Here is a 17,534-nt window from a genome sequence, read left to right on the forward strand (position 1 = left end):
CTTTTGTTGATAAAGGACCATTTTTTGAACATTTTTGTTAGGCCAAGGACCTCTTTACCCGTCGTGTGCCGGAACGCAGATTCACGCGAGATACAATGTATTTTCTATTTTTGTCTTATATACCGCATACAAGATGTTAATAGTGATCCTGTTGCTTTTTCTAGATTTTCTTCAGAGTCGTGAGGTTCGTTCTCATAAATATGATAGCTTTTTGATTAATGAAATCAGTTTATTCTCTCAGCGGTGTAATAAATATTTGAGTTTTAACCGTGATATTTTTAATAGGTGTTTTTATGTATCTTTCTTATTTCGCAGTCTAGTCGCATTTTGCGGACCACTGTTTGGGAACCACTGATTTACAAGATAAATGCTAGTTTACTGTTTATGGCAAACAACCTACATTTACTTAGATACCTGTGCAATCTAATGCATGGAGTATGTATGTGTCATTATTTCATTAGTCATAGGTAGGTAGCATTCGAGGTTAGTTGACCGTAGTAGTTCATTATGTATGTTCTATAGAATGATACTTGAAATGAAAACTCATTTGACTTAATAATCATTTATTCCTTCCCACATTATTACAAAATACATTGTACTAGGTATATTGACACACACAGGTAAGTACAAAAATATTAATCTATAATTAACCTAAATTATACTTAGTTCACAACAAAACGTTTATCTTATAATATCACATATTATTTTCTTGGCATAAACTTCACTTGGACTCCATTTTTGGACCTTAGAACTAAATCAGCACTCAACTCTGGGTCCTGAGCTACTGGTAATATGTAGAAATGCTTGACAATCTCCGAGATAGTGATCTTGAGTTCCATCATCGCGAATTTTTGACCTGAAAAAAAAAACAAATGATAAAATAGAACTGTACTTATTATGTGTATACGTAACCGAAACGAGAGCGCGTTTGGCGCTCTGATTGGCCGGTTCGAATAAACCAACCAATCATAGCGTCGAACGCGCTCTCGTTTCGATTACTTTAAACGTAAAGCAAACTCGTACTAAGCGTACTATTTAATGTTATTATTGTAATTGATCGACGAGGATAACATCGTCCTAATCAATTAAATTACTAATTAATTTATTGTATAATGACAGTTAAAATCCAAAAACTATCTTTAAAAATATTAAAAAAAAATCCTATCACTGAAATATACAGGCTTTCTGGAGGAGAAAATCATCTAATGACTGACCACCCCGTGCCTACTCCTGCTTTGAGCCGGAGCCCTGGTAATCTGCTCGACTGACCGGAGATATATAGATAACATAAGTACCTACACATGTAACTTCCGTACAGCTGCATCAAAACAATATTCTTTTATTGTGTTAGTTGTTTTAAACATAACTATTGTTACTACCGGAAATTGTGCATCAATTTACTACAATTAGGACTCGGTAGTTAATCATTATAATTTTTTTAATGTGGAAGAGTCATGCTTCGGCACAAATAGGCCGACTCGACCGGTGTAATACCACCGGCCTAACGTGAAAGAACACTGGCGTTGTTTCGTTGTGTGAGTGAGGTTACCACAGGCCCAATTACCAATCTTCCCAATTCCCGATTTTCCAACAACTCTTAAATTCCTAACCCCCAAAAGTTCGGCAACGCACTTGTAACGCCTCTGGTATTACGGGTGTCCATGGGCGGCGGTGATTGCTTACCATCAGATGATCCGTATGCACGTTTACCGGATTACACCATAAAAAGTATACACAAACTTTAAAATACTTTCTGAAATCAAATTCATAACCTACCTAATACAATTTTGTTGTATCTAATTTTAAATAGACAGCACTACTTTGTCGTAATGTTTTGTTTTGATATGTAAATGAGGCATTCAGTATCAGACTAATTTGGGTGGAACAATGGTTGAGAATATGCTTTTACAAATGACTACTACAATAGAATATACAAGCCTAAACCGTTATAGTTCGTTGGGACTATTATATCAGTTAGTTTGGTATTCAATTCAGTGCTTATGAAGTGTTATGATAGTGATTTTATCTATAGAACAGTTACTATTGTGTTTTGGTAGTCCCTAATAAGTATAGGAGTGTTTATAATGCTTGTTCTATTTCTAGAAAGTGTGCTTTTGGTGATCATGCAATTGAGGAAAAATTGGTGTATTGGTATTTTCACTCCTTTTATCACCGAAACCTTTTATCTCCTTTAGGCAGAGGTTACATATTATGGCACGTAATGCCACTATACAATGAACACTCACTTTTCAACATTTGTGTTAAAAGTCTTATGTAATAGGGGGTATCACCCAGGTAAAGCATCCTATCCACCCAAGTTCCAACCCTGTCTGTATACGAAATTTCATCAAAATCCATTCAGCAGTTTCAGCATGATTGACGGACAAACATCCAAACAAACAAACAAACTTTCACATTTATAATATTAGTGTGATTGATAATAGTCCTTACCAATGCAATTCCTAGGACCAGCGCTGAACGCTAACCAACTGAATGGGTTTTTCAGAGGAGCCTCGAATCTTTCAGGACGGAACTCCAAAGGATCGTCGTACAAATCTGGCTGTCGCTGAATCTGGTAGATATTCACCACTACTGAAGTACCTTTCAGTAGTTTTATACCTCCCACCTCTGAAATAATAATGAAATAATGTTTTAAGCCTTTCATTGCCAACAAAAAACTGTTAGTGTCGGACAACGTTGTCCGACATGGCGTCTAATGTGTTAAATGTTTTGACTGCACGATTGGCGTAGCTAGCTGGGCGGCTGGGTGGTACGCATAGCGCGAGTTAAATTATCAGATTTTTTTGTGTGATTCATAAATTGTTGTTCTGGATCTGAGTGTGATGTGTATGTGAAATATGTTAAATTATCTGTTTGTAAAAGCACCCACCACAGGGTAGGATGTAGGACAACGTGTAAAAAATGAAACTCCACCAAAGATGTGCTATGTAATATGCTACGAAATTTAATAGTTAAGCTAACATAGCTATGTAGCTGTGCGACTAAGATGTGCCATGAAGATGCGCCCTCGCAAAGTATATGATTGGTGGAAGCCAAACGCTGTCCACAGCAACATAGCATGTCCCATCTCCAGCCTTAGTAGCATCGCTAGTAACTTTGTAAATGAAATATTTATTTCTATCTAATATAAGTGTTTAGTACGTCATAATGATCAAGCTAAAATAAATAAATACAAATAATTAAATAAATGCAAATATTACTGTTCACCTTGGTATTCATCTTGTAAGTACATAATTATGTATTGCTTATTTATAAATATCAAGGTTGACCAGTTCCTAGTAAATATGACGTATGTAAAGAAGGTAGCATATGAAACTACACTAAACTAATAATTTAATCGATTATCAACTTTATTTGCTTAATTAGAAGATTCAAACTCAATTAAACAGCGTGATGGGCTGGTGTAAGTATTTATATTATAAGGTATTTTAAAATTAATAGTGTTGTGTTTGAAGATTACAATAGTGAAGGACCAGTTAATTCAATTTGATAACAGATAGAAGTTAAATAAACATTGACTCTACTCTGCATAAAATGGTTCACATTTCGCCAATAAAAACAGTTGATAGCAATTGTTTTCCTTGAAAAAGCGACAGTGACAGTAAAAGAGACAGCTCTTTCATAACAAATTCACACGTAGATTTTTTTGTATAAAAAAAATAATATCGTAACGTCACGCTTTTTATCCCCGAAAGGTTAGGCAGAGGTGCACATTACAGCACGAAATGCAATAATCAATAATTTATATTTACTATTGTAATCTTTAACCACAACGTACGCAGCTATTAAATCAAAATAAAACAAGAAAAGTCACAAAAAATATGCTAGTAAAAACTTTAAGTAAACGAACGGGATTTCATAATGTTTTAAGTATACTTTTTGTCTTAAATCTAAATAAGCAACAAAACTTATAACACGTTCTTTGCTTTAAAAAAACCGTGAACTCATACCTGTTACCTTTTTTGTTTTATTAAAGTAATTAAAACCATTACAAACAATACTATAATAGCTTAGGTACCTAATTAAAGTAATAAAAATAATTATGGTAATTATCATATTTACCACAATCCTTCATGATTCTCCGCTCGATCAGAGGCACAGGTGGAAACAGCCGCATCGACTCCTTGAGGACCAGCTCCAAGTATTTCATTTGGCTAAGTTCACTGTATAACAAAAATATTGTTAAGTTAAAGCAAGTACAGTACTCTCAACGGATCTTGGCAGGTTTGAACTACGTGCAGAAGGCTGCGCAATAAGTGTAAAGGGTCAATTGTATTTAGAAATGGTCAATCTCTAGCCTAGATCGCCGCTCCCCGCACCTCGCCTCATGCCACCATTTGGTTCTAAAAAAGACTTATTGCGCAGACGCAGCACGTAGTTCAGACCTGCCAAGATCCGTTGAGAGTACTGTAATTCCATAAAAATCGTTTTCGATTTATCAGATCAAACAAAGAACAATAAACAATACTAGCTTATGGGAGCGGGTTCAGCCCCGTTCCCGTGGGATAAAAAGTATTCTATTCCCCAAGTCGTATCATACCCCATCTGTATACCAAATTTCATCAAAATTCGTTCAGTAGTTTCAACGTGATTGATAGACAAACATCCAAACAAACTTTCACATTTATAATAATAGTCTAATGCTGAACAAAATGCTGTTGTAGTTACTAAAACTGGAAATTTCAAAAATCACCACCTTATTCGATTTTATTCAGTAACACGTGTCTCGCAAAATACCTAACAGACGAAACATTGATGCATTTGATAACCTGCAATTATGTACTCTGTTCAGAAAAAATAAGGTGTATAATTACTTAATTACAAATTCAGCTACATAAGTTTAGAGCTAGAGTAATAAAACCACTAATTAAGAATTATTATCATTCAAAGTACTAAGTAATAAAAATGTTTTAATTTAATTCTGAAAGACTCGGTAGCCAGTCTTGTCCGTTTCGTTTCGGTAGTGATTTAGTTAAAAAAAACATCGTAGGTACTACGAAAATTATACTTTAGGTATCTCTCCAGGCTCTATTAAAGCACGTCTTTTATTTCTTTTCAGACTCCTTTACCTTCATTATATTAAGGTAGTTTTTAATTTAAAATGATATAAATGGTTGGGCTGCCTCGTTGGTCGAGTGGTCGCAAGTGCGACTACGGGGTGGGGTAAAATACACTGGGCGTTTTTCGAAAATATTTTTTGTAGAAAAAAGTCTGGAGTTGTGTCCGGTATATGGCAATAGGCTCAACCTCTATTACATGGGACTTATAACGCAAATGGTGAAAAGTGGGTGTACATTGTACAGTGGCATTACGTGCTGTAATGTATACCTCTGCCTTCGGGGATAAAAAGGCGTGACGAAACAATAAATGATTGCACGTTTTAAAATGAATAGTAACGAGAATCTGCACTTTTTGATAGAGATCCTGGGTAGGCAATAGTAGTAGCCAATAGGATAAGATACGCAATAGGATAATTATAGCCTTAGATCTTTTGGAGCACCGTATCCAGTAATTACAATTCCCACCACAAAATGTAACAGTTTACATAAGACATGGTAATACTTTAAATACATTAAACACACTGGAACATGAAGGAAGACAAAGTTTGCAGTTTATGGGTGCACTGCGCACACTACTGTCGACTGCATCCAACTTCCTGGGCCAAGTTTAAGTGTACCTACTGCACCCTGCCATCTAGTGATAGTTGCTTCAATCTACATCGCTAGGTGCCTCTTTACTATTTAAACTTCATCTGTGTCAGATTTGAATTTACATTTGTACGTTAGTGTAAATTCAAGTGCTGTGGATTGTCAGATTTAGATTTTATATTATGATGCCTGAAACTAGGTAGCTATTATGCTTGGAAAGTTTTCATTGAAATGTATTTGTTTTATATATCTTTATTTATTTAGAAGCTTATTATTTTTAAATATTAATGACAGGCCCATCGTAGCTCGTACATAGAGATACATACATCCTTAACTATACTTAATGAAAAAAAAATTTTTCGAAATTGATAATGGTTAACATAACCTAAATAATATATTTTGGCGACCCCACTGCTAGACAATGTGACAATAACTAACCTAATATTGTATTTTTAAAAACAGTTTTTTTTTATATATTGGTTGGTTTTATTATGAGCCTTTATAAACCTATGTAGGTATCTTTAACAATGGACTAATTACAGCTACCAGCGCAATTATGAAACTACATTGTAAGCTTGAGACGTAAAATCTAATTAAGAGCAAAAAGTTGTGAATATCTAAGACAATCACTATCTTGTAAATCATCAATCAACACGCGATCATTGTGCGTCATTTATACCGTCAGTAGTAGTATTATACGATCCGTACAATGCGGATCAGTGGACCCAGTTGTATGAGTTTCTATACAAGACAAACTAAAATCCGTTGCGTGTGATGCTTACGATGCGATACTGTTACTGTCGTAACAAATCGAGTATTTGAAAACGAATTGTCATATTCGCAATATGTCCAGTCACTACTTAATATACTTTTTCATATCACAGAAAAATGACAAATTTGATCACAGCTAACGTGATTCTTCTTGGGTCCTTTCCCTGATTTATTGGAAATCGTCATCTCATACTTCGTTTCCAAGAAAATTACGTAATTTTTCCTATACTCCCCTTATTTTTTGTGAATCTTGAGTGTGAGGGAACAAAGAAACCATTTACCTATATAAATATACGTTGCGGATTATGATATTTGTACATCTGTGTGCTAATGCTAAGTCTATGTTAATATCACAGCCTAGTTGAGTATTTAGTTAAAATGTCTATTAACAGATTGACAAAACTTAGTACGAGTTCGCTTTACGTTTAAAGTAAACGGCGCTCTGATTGGCCGGCTCGAATAAACCAACCAATAACAATTCTCGTTTCGATTATTTTAAAAGAAAAGCAAACTCCTACTATGGATACTGGAAATGGTCTAGGTCCAATATAACCAATTCGATTCCGTTTCTATAAAAATATCCTAGAAAGAATTACTTACTGGTAAGTCGGGTCCCTGTTCATGTCATTTCCAAAGATAGTCTTCATTTCTTCATAGATTTTCTCCTGAACATCTCTTCGCTTGGAGAGACAGTGGAGTGTGTACACTATACCCGAAGTTGTTGTGTCATGACCCTGTTGAAATAAGATTCATGCGTTATTCCAAAGGCAAAGTCTATTTCAATTAGACCTGGAAGGCACTTTTGGACATCAAAGCAAATATGTATAACAATATTATAAATGTCTGTCTGTCGGTCACTCCGCTAGAAGTTATTTATTCGTTTCCAAAAGGTTAATTCCTATGGAAAAGGACGAGATAAGAAACTCCATAGGTTACCCTTTTTCAATTAGATTCACAATACAGTTCTTGCTTACATAGTTTTGATTGTCATCGATCGTCAAACATGTAAAAAATTTAGGTCTTAGATAAAAGTACATAGTTATCTCATTCCATTGTCTAGAAGATTAGTCCTAAGCGACATCACTATTAAAAAGATGTTACGAACGAAAATGACACCTCTAAATTACATTTTTTTAGTTTCAATTCAATAATGTGCACAAATTACTCAAAATTATACGAAAATGCTTAACAAGATGACAGTTGCAGCAAGACGTAATATCATATCCGATCATTAAAAAATGCGCTAACAGAATTCCTTCTTGAATCAAAAAATATGTATCAACACTTTTCTTTTTCAAGGATTTATTATAAACGTATGCCTCTAAGGCTATCTAATAAATATCTTACCTCAAACATGAATGTGTCGACCTCTTCTCTCACGCTTTCGTCATCAATCTTTTTGCCATCAATTTCAGCCAGCAGCAACAAGTCCAAGAACGCATGCTTGTTCTTTATACCTGGCAAGGCAAATAAATGAATAATTTAAAGAAAACTTACTACTAATATTGTACTCATAATAAAATTAAGAATATCAATTTCTTTTCATCATCAAAATAATTATGGTGCGTACATAAAGCACGTACGTTAATTAAGTGAGGTTACTGGAGGCCCAATTACCCCCTTTCCCAATCTTCCTAATCCCCAATTCCCCAACAACCTTTTAATTCCTAAACCCCAAAAGGCCGGTAACGTACTTGTAACGCCTCTGGTGTCCATGGGCGGTGACCATTGGTTACCATCAGAAATCATAAAAAAATTAACTTCAATGGTTTATTAATAACAATTGAGTAAAAGAAATCAGGTATCTCAATCATACAATTTAAAAATACGTTAACATTTTCAAAATGCTCATCATCATCAAAATCCTTACCAATATCGTTGCTATCAGGAAGAGCAGTTATTTTTGCCTTCTTCAATTCCTGTCTCCTTGTCTCAATCACTCTGTTTGTCTGTCCATGTAACACTTTCAATGCTTTGTCTTGCCTCGTCTTGTAAGGCAACAAATTAAATATGGCGTCCTCACCAAAGAATGGTATTTGCATCCTCATTGTTACTATTGCTGACAATCTACAAACATAATTATGATAATGCTGTTATTATGATGATAATCTTCGGGTAGAAGCATGAAATGTATTAGTCATGACACTTAAGAATGATGAATTCAAATTAACGTTAAGGACAAAAGATCGAAGATCGAAAAGACAAGTGAATTGCAAGAAGATGAATCAATATGAAGGAAAGTTAGAGATCGGTGTCTAAAGGTAAGCGTCCACAGGCCCGCATCGTACGCATCACACGCACCGCACGCAACGGATTTTAGTTTGTCTTGCATAGAAACTCATACAACTGCGTCCACTGATCCGCATCGTACGCACCGCATCATCAGCAATGCCTACATGCGATGCGTACTGATGACGTCATACGGAATGCGGACGGTGCGTACGATGCGGGCCTGTGTAGACGCTTACCTTAATAGAGAAATATGAACAAACCCAAAAAAATCAAGATGATTAACTGTTTTTAATAATTAATTACTTTAAAATAATATTGGATAGGTATAACGAATTTGCAAATTATAGAGATAGGTACTCCATCTTCTATGATTTATGTTGCTTAATCCGTTCAAAGATTTATGCCATCATTATGATTACTATTATGGGTGTGATGTCATTCTTTTTTATTTAAAGCAATGCCTGCCTAATTTATTACTATAATCTCTGTTTAATAATTCACTTTTATTTTAACCAAATAAATTATTATTATTCTTAGAACTTTTAGAACTACACTCGCGCTTTAGTTATAAAACTTATAACTAAATAGAATTGAAAGCCTTTTTTGGTACAAGCCCGCTATAGACTTCCAAACCGCTACAACTCCTGTAAGCCAGGATCTACAATAGGGACGCATCTCATACCGACATGAATAACTGTCTCGGATCCCGCAACGAACACAGAAGAAATAATTAGAGGAGAAGAAAAGAAAACGATTGGTGGAGTGGAGATGAAAAGAAATGGAAATCTATTCAATGTACTTACTCTTCAATGGATTTTACGTATTCAGACTGGCTGTCTTTTTGGGTTTCCATGCAGACGCCCATAATGGATTCTAAAATGAAACAATATCAATTATTACTGGCCATCAAAAACCTTGTGTTGAAATTAACAAACCGATACTAAAAATTTTAATGTCCACTTAGGGCCTCTTTCACAATGTCTGGCCGCTATGTACCAGATATATTTCAAAAAAGAACATAATTTGTTTGAACTATCTGTTACTTGAGTTTATCAGAGAATTATATAGAGGTGGTGAAACAGGCCCTTAGTATCTTTTATATAATTAATAAAATCTTACCTGTGACATTATCAAGTGCAGCCAAAGCAATAATAGGGAACATATCAATCGGGCGCCCGTCGGCAAGTCCTCGCAGCTTCTCCGTCAGGACGCGCTGGTTCTTGCAGAACACGGGGAGGAAGTTCTGCAGGATGTTGAAGTGGAACGCGGGAGTCAGGAACTTGCGGTGACTCTTCCATCTTTGACCTACAAGAAGAAAAAAATGTGTAAACAGAATTTTATCGAGTGACAATCCGCAGCTGAACTACGAGTTGCCTCTACATAAACATAAGAGGTTTTGCCAAAATCTCCCTGCTTGACAAGCAGATTGGTAATATAAGTTGGAGGTTTTTAAGGTTCAGGTTTGTGAGAACACGCTTTAAAACAAATTGTAGTTAGTTCTTAGTTCTTTTGACACCTCCTCCTCTTTCATCGTCAGTAACAAAAGTTTTAGTTCATACCTGTAGAAGTGAGTAGACCTTGACCAAGCCAGCATGTCAGGAAACTGTAGGACCTGCCTTTTGTTATATGCTCTATGCTTGAAACTAGTTCCTGGAACAAAGACATACTTTAGAATCATCAAATTATAAAAAAAAATATGGAATAAGCCGGTTAACAAGCAGACGGATCACCTGATGATAAGCAATCGCCGCCGCCCATGGACACTTGAAACCCCAGAGGCACTACAAGTGCGTTGCCGGCATTTTGGGGGTTAAGAAATTATGGGTTGTTGGGAAATCGTGGATTAGGAAGATTAGGATTGTGAGTTGGGCCACCGGTAACCTCACTCACATAATGCAAGCGTTGTTTCACGTCGGTTTTTCGTAAGGCCGTGGACCTCCGGTCAAGCCGCCCTATTCGTGCCAAAGCATGGCTCCCCTACATCTTACTTACTTTTGGATTCTTTCCTTCATTGCTTTTTATAAATGTGCTGTTGAAAATTTTAACTTATATGAGTAGAAGTACGGCATTTAAAACTCTCTGGATAATGACAGGGACAAGCATTTCACAGTTACTCTAATTGACTCTTTGTAGTACTCAAATGATACTTATATAAATTGCTAAGGTAGTACGAGGATAAGGTTTTCAAGTTCAAGCGGAAACTTCGACCAAATATACCAATACTTGATCGTAGTACATAAATAAACATAAAACTGGTTTTATTTTTGTATTGGTATCCATTGACGCAATACGGACGGACGTAAGTTGTTACCAATAACTACCGATATTAAAAAAAGACTCGATTACCTTAGTTTTTGATCCCTTCACTGGAGTTACTTACATAGATAAGTCGATTTTAAAATCATATCACGACTTTTCTCATTTAAGGACCCCAATGTTAGGAATATTTATAAACAAATTAATAAAAACTTCACGAATGAATAGTTCACGTGGCATGCAAAGAGACTAGAGACATTACGTAATTGAATAAGTACTTTAAGTTAATGTATTTAGAACTATAATCGACCTTGAGGGAACAGGTTATGGCGGACTAAAGAATGTTGAAGGCAAAACATGTTGAAATGTTATGTTTTTGTTTGCTTATAAAAATTTTAGAAAAGCTTTATTAGTTTAATAAGCGAACATCGATTATTTACATGTCTAGAAATCGTAGCTTAAATGGTTTAGATTTATCAGAGAGTTGCTTTAGCCTTTATCATGTGTAGTGCCTTATAGTCATCGCATACATTATTGGCACCGCTCCAACCCAGCTCAAACACAGTCAATCTTACGTTGAATGGTATATTTTATAACGTCAATACAAAAAGGTTGTAAGTGAGCGGTCCACGCGGTGTCACCGCCTTTTTGTATTGCTTCTGAAGCAAACGCCGTGCCGCAGTCGTACCATATCCGTGCCGTTTATGTGTGCCGTGTTCCTTGGCCGGTTCTTATAATATAAGCAGGAAGAGTAGGTGTGGTAACAATGTATTCTACTCTGCCTCTATCACAAGGTTTGCGGTTAAAATGTAACATTAGAAATAAATAACGTGATACTAGATACTGTTGTGTTTGTAATTAAATAATTATGGCTTTTAATTATATTTATGACTTGACACTGAGGTTATTCTGTGGTTACTCTAATTATAAACCTATTAAATTAAATACTGCATTTTAATCACTATGAGATTGCGTCTGTAGTGGTTACGTAGTACGTAATTATGACGTATATCTCGTGATGAACTGCAATTCAAATGTAGTGCAAAAAAAGACCTAATCCTGAACAATTGAGTATTTTTTCATTTCTTCTGTTATTTTATTTTTCATAAATTGTATTACAAAATCATATAATGAAGATACATTAGATCTGTAGATATACATAATCATAATTAACAAAATTTTATTCTCGTACCATCTTAAATCTCTTTTTTCTACTACTCTACTCCTTTTGCTGTAACATCTGTTATCGTTTATATAGGTAACTATTGTTGTTATATATACCTGAGGTATATAAATTGTACGTGCACAATATAACATCGACCTTACCCAAGTCACAAGTGAAGTTAGCCTATTGCCCCGATAATGATCTCCGTGCAAATTCGAAAAAAAAAGGTAAAATGCTAATTTCCGTTATTAAAAGAAATTTACGAATAACTAAAAATTTAAGTAATAATTTTAGATTTTTTAATCTATTTGATTTGATTCGATGACTAGATTGATGAAAAAAATCGATTTTAGAATCAAAACCAAAATAATGTATGCTAATAGAAAAAAAAACACAACCGTTACGTTAAATAGTAGATACTAATTCTGGTTTCTAGCACGTTTGTAATAAGCAGTCACGTTTTCTTCAACAAAAAAGTTACAACCTGTATTTTTTTGATTTCGTAATTAATTATATTTAATACATTATTTATAGTATTTTACTCTGAGGTGTAATACGTAAATATATAAGTTATTTTATAGTTTCTATTATGAATAAGATTTATAATGTAATCGACATCACCTATAAGTCTAATACGTAAAGTCTCTATGTATGGTGTGATATCTTTTTAAAAATGTAACGATGGAATTTCTTGCTCGTTCTAGCTTCACTCCTGACAGACAGACTGACGGACAATTCAATTTAATGTTTCAAAAGTGCCTAATTTAGGATTAATTAAAATAAATGCTTTGACTTTTGTACTTATGTAAGAAATACACCACCAACCAAGACAATTTTCCAAAAAATGGTGCTTTTTAAATTGCCTTTGAATTCCTTATTTACTTCCGCTGTGTTCTTACTTCTTGTTAATATTATTATTCTAGGTCAACAGGAAGTTATTTCTTAATTCGTAGAGCCAATTCTTATTTATAAAAGGTCATATTTTATTTCATACTAAATATAGAGCCTAATGATGTAGTATTAAAAAAGTCCTTGCTGACCGAATGGTTTAGCCTTTAGCTTTCCTCGAGAATTTCTCAAATCGACTGTACCGATTTGAGATGAGATTGATGAGATTTTTTTAAGCTTTAGGCGTAAATAAGGAAGAGACCTGATATTTTTTGTTGTATTTATATAATTTAAGACCCACTGCTCGGTTCCTATTAGTTCTAGCGTTATGTTTTACAGCCTACAGCCTCTCCAAGTAAATTCAAATTCAGTTGAAAAGTACGAATGCGGTGGTTATCGTCAGTAAGAGTCTGAGTCTCGCGCCTAACCCAAGGATAGGAAAAAATCAATAAAATATTCGATAAAAAAAATGTAACTATAAATTTTACATTAAATGAAATATGCAGAACTCACCTCAGCCTGCTTTGGATGGCAGATCACCACGTAAGGCGTTGAGAAAAAATGCACCCGGAACACTTTGCCATACTTTTCCGATAGTCTTTGAACCAAGTTCAAGAACTCTGCAACAAAAACAAATACCTGTTAATCAATAGATAATTACTTAATTAACTACTGCTTAGATAATTAGTTTCAGGTTTTTTTATGATTATAAGGTAAATGGAACATTTGTTTTACTTATTGCTAATTAAATACATCGTATTAAAAAAAAACTAGCTAATACAATAGATGTCATTATGTTAGTTTTTGATTTTTATTTTCTTTCAATCTCTTTTTGAATTTCATACATAATTATATGACATGACGTATATTGAGCTGTTCTTGAGTTTTGAGCTAAGCAAACGTTTTATAGATTGTTGTTATTTACATAGTACGAGTACCTACATAGCTAAAATCTATGTATACAGGGTGTAAATGGAATGCTCCCAAACGCCGCAAAGCGATAATAGTAAAAATATAATGATATTTAAAAAAATAAGGTGTTATATTATATAATAATCAACTGCTTAAGGTAGATGGAGCTTAAGAGGATGAATAACACGAAAACTAAAAATAAAATAGTAGCGTTTTTCGGAAGTGTTCCGTTTATACCCTGTATGTATAAACAGACAAATTCTTCTTCTATTTTATTTTACTAAAATAAACATTACTAATTACGTTCGTTGACTTGCGTTGCGAGATAACTTATCTGGATTTCACAATTGTACCTAATCTTTAATATGAAGGGTCATTGTTCTTAAATACATTTAAATGTGTCTTAATTGATAACATAAGTATGATAGCATCAGGTCTTTTATTGTTCGATGAGACACACGACTAAGTACTAAGATATGTTATGTAAAACGTATTAGTTTTTTATTGCAGTTTCAAAGGTAAAATCCTACCTATATAGGTACCCACGCAGACTTTACACCAATTAGACATAGGGTACAAAAATATAATAACAAGCCAAATGCATCCACAGCAACGTAGCATAGCACATCTCTGATGGAAAAGCAGCCTTAAGAGGATAGAAAACCGATGTTTTGGCTGATGATAATGATAATCATATTCTCTCCATCCACACCTATTATATCGAATGATTGAATATCATTTATAATTCTAGCAACACTTGTAACCTAGAACAGTTTAATTGCAATAATTTTGCAATGAACTATGTTAATACTCCACATCCGTCTGCTCGCATTTCATTATTGTACTTTGTGTATATTTTATGATGTTTTCTAGGTTTTTGAACGAATATTCTAGGTTTTTTAGGTGTTAAGAGCCATGCTTCGACACGAATTGGCTGGCTCGACCGAAATGATACCATGGCCTCACAGAAAACTGAGGTGAAACAACGTCAGCGTTGTGTTTCGTTGTGTGAGTGAGGCTCCCGGAGGCCCAATTCCCCAATTCCCCCTTCCCAATCTTTCCAATGCCCGATTCCCCAACAACCCTTAAATTCCTAACCCCCAAAAGGCTGGCAACCGACTTGTAACGCCTCTGGTGATTCAAGTGTCCATGGGCGGCGGCGATTGCTTACCATCAGGTGATACGTCTGTTCTTTTACCGGCAAACCGTTTGAAAAAGATGTTTTGTAGGTTTTTAAACGTATATTCCTTTCACATGTTGACAAGACGACGAGAGTTGACCTTACCCAATTATCGTAAGATATCTCCTGGGGCACATTATTCAAAGGTTATAAAAGGGCACGAGTACTAAGATATTATGATATTAATAAAATTGTTAATTTAAATTCAAGTTGTTGTTTTGGTGAAACTATACTGTGTGAATCTTTTTAATGTCAAATTGAAATTCAAATTAATTTATGTGTGAACATAAGTAATACAAAAGGGTGTTAAAATATACATTAGTAGCATCTCCATGTTTTACCAAACTGGTGTACAAATAGTTTTTAATGTGTTATTGTTATTTTTGTAATAATTAGACATTTTATTTACCTATTTAGAGAGACTTATTCACAGCATAGAATACTAGCTTCTACCAGGGGCTTCACTCGCGAAGCTCGCTCAATCCAAAATACCTAGCGGTTTAGGGGATAGAGTCTAAACTCTAGACTAAAAGTCAAATCTGGATCAAATCTCGATGTCAAATATCGATCTCAATCCCTTAATGTTTTAAAGCCTAATTTTGATAACAATTGGAAATGAGCTACTAGTTTAATTATTATCTATACAACTTAGTAATTAACATTATCTTAAGTTGGAAACTAATAAAAGTGACCACTTTTGTAGTCTCCATATCTAACTTATTTTTTAACAAAATATGCATTAAAAAAAATGTATAAGTCTTTGACTGCCAATAGAAAACTGTTGAAGGCGTTCAATGTGTTCAAACCAATCTTTTTATTTTTCGAACTAATTATCAAGAAGCTAGCCCTTGTTGTGTTATTATTATGTTTATCAATTGTAGATAGTATAGCAACTAATTATTATTATCAAATCTTGCAATCCCTAATCTTCAATACATCGCATTAACCTAATAATCGTACCTAAGATTGTAAAAAACATTACCAATATGAAATTAATGTTCGATAATTTATCAAAATCGAATTAATAAATGATTTTGTCCATAATTACTATTATTTTAATGGGCCTCAAACGTAAGAAGAACAACAAAAACAGGTTCCCAATGAGGATTTTTGGAAACAACAGGTTTAACTTGTTATAAACAGGTAACCTGTTTAGTACCTGCTTTGTAGGTACTAATAGAAATAAATACAAAAAAGGTTAATATATCATTGACAGCTTCTGCCAGCGGCTTTGCCCGTATTCCCGCTGGATATAGTGTCGTCTATGTGTTATTCCACCCTTGTTCCATATTTTATCCCGATCCCTTTAGCCGTTTTGAGGTAAATTTTTGGATAATCCCGAACATAAACATCACAATATAATTAATTATTTTAACATTTTTAATTTTGGTTCTTGCCTATTTTATTCCCTTAATATAACTAATTTAAAATTGATATTAATGTAGCGAATAGAAGTCAACTACATTTTAAAAATAAATGTTATCTTTGTAAATATTTTATAGATTTTCGTATTCCATTTCATAACTTTGAAACATGTACTAGATAAAATCCACATTATTAGATACTATTCTACTATAATATTTTGTTCCACGACAAAATAACTAGAACTTCTAACAGTAAAGACGTGTAATTTTATTATATAAAGTAAAATGTAATATTTTACAATACGTTTGTACCAGATAAGTCTATACCTTTTTTAAATTAAGTAAACAATAAATAAAGCACCACTTACCAGAAGATTTAACTACAAACAAATGTGCATTGCCCACTAAGGGCAGTGGAGATGGCCCGTCTACATTAAACCGCCGACTTTGCCTAACTAAACTAATCCAAGACACTAGCAAAGCGAACACTAAAACAACAGATACTAAAAACAAAATCATTTTTAACACAACACAAGCACGTGCTATTCAACCTCATTCGATGAGGTTTGTAATCAAAATGCGAGTCAACAGGACATTGCAGGCCGACTAGAACGATATCATCGCGAATATGGAACTAAAAAAAAAACAAACGGTCAATGCCGCCATGTGTCAAACGTTTAAAAATGGAATGTTGTTATTTGTACGAATGGTACGAAATGAATAAACTGGCACAACATTTTAAATTAGTAGGGACGTTAATGTTTGTTCTTTGTAATTATATTTTAATGTTTTACGCATTTAATATCAATGATTCATAGTTTATATTTGTTTCAAAGTTATGCTAAATCGATCCTTCTATAATGTACCCAGGTATACTGGGTTTTATTGTTTGTTGCCTTTTTTGAAACTTATTTAATTTAGGTATCCCAATTAAGCTAAATATTACTTGATCTTTTTATAACTTTGTTTAAATAGAATTGACTTCTGGTTTACTGAACGCCGATCTAAGCAAGATACTATCTATATATTTTCATTGCGTCCCTGCCCCTGTAGAGGCAGACGAGAGACTAACCAGCTCCTACGTATGAAGTATGTTG

General features: G+C 34.1%; 1 protein-coding gene across 1 annotated transcript; it reads right to left on the bottom strand.

Annotated features, from left to right (window-relative positions):
- Positions 1–546: 546 nt before the first annotated feature.
- LOC118263554 (cytochrome P450 4d2) lies at positions 547–17,053 on the bottom strand. The gene is made up of 11 exons (XM_050705214.1): positions 16,806–17,053; positions 13,495–13,601; positions 10,232–10,322; positions 9,792–9,977; positions 9,476–9,545; positions 8,311–8,507; positions 7,788–7,897; positions 7,041–7,174; positions 4,084–4,184; positions 2,452–2,628; positions 547–856 (listed from the first exon to the last, which is right to left on the bottom strand). The coding sequence occupies exons 1-11, from the start codon at positions 16,954–16,956 to the stop codon at positions 702–704; spliced, it is 1,479 nt and encodes a 492-aa protein (XP_050561171.1). The 5' UTR covers positions 16,957–17,053; the 3' UTR covers positions 547–701.
- Positions 17,054–17,534: the final 481 nt, after the last annotated feature.

This window comes from Spodoptera frugiperda, chromosome 27 (assembly GCF_023101765.2).
Source record: "Spodoptera frugiperda isolate SF20-4 chromosome 27, AGI-APGP_CSIRO_Sfru_2.0, whole genome shotgun sequence".
NCBI lineage: Eukaryota > Metazoa > Arthropoda > Insecta > Lepidoptera > Noctuidae > Spodoptera > Spodoptera frugiperda.

Bases quoted from the DNA above. Each gene is read 5' to 3' on its own strand.
- LOC118263554 (XM_050705214.1), bottom strand. From the start codon at position 16,956: ATGATTTTGTTTTTAGTATCTGTTGTTTTAGTGTTCGCTTTGCTAGTG. The intron at 10,323-13,494 runs GTGAGTTCTGCA...TCTTTGTTCCAG, and splicing joins GCCATCCAAAGCAGGCTGAG to GAACTAGTTTCAAGCATAGA. The intron at 7,175-7,787 runs GTAAGATATTTA...TTATTTCAACAG, and splicing joins TCGACACATTCATGTTTGAG to GGTCATGACACAACAACTTC.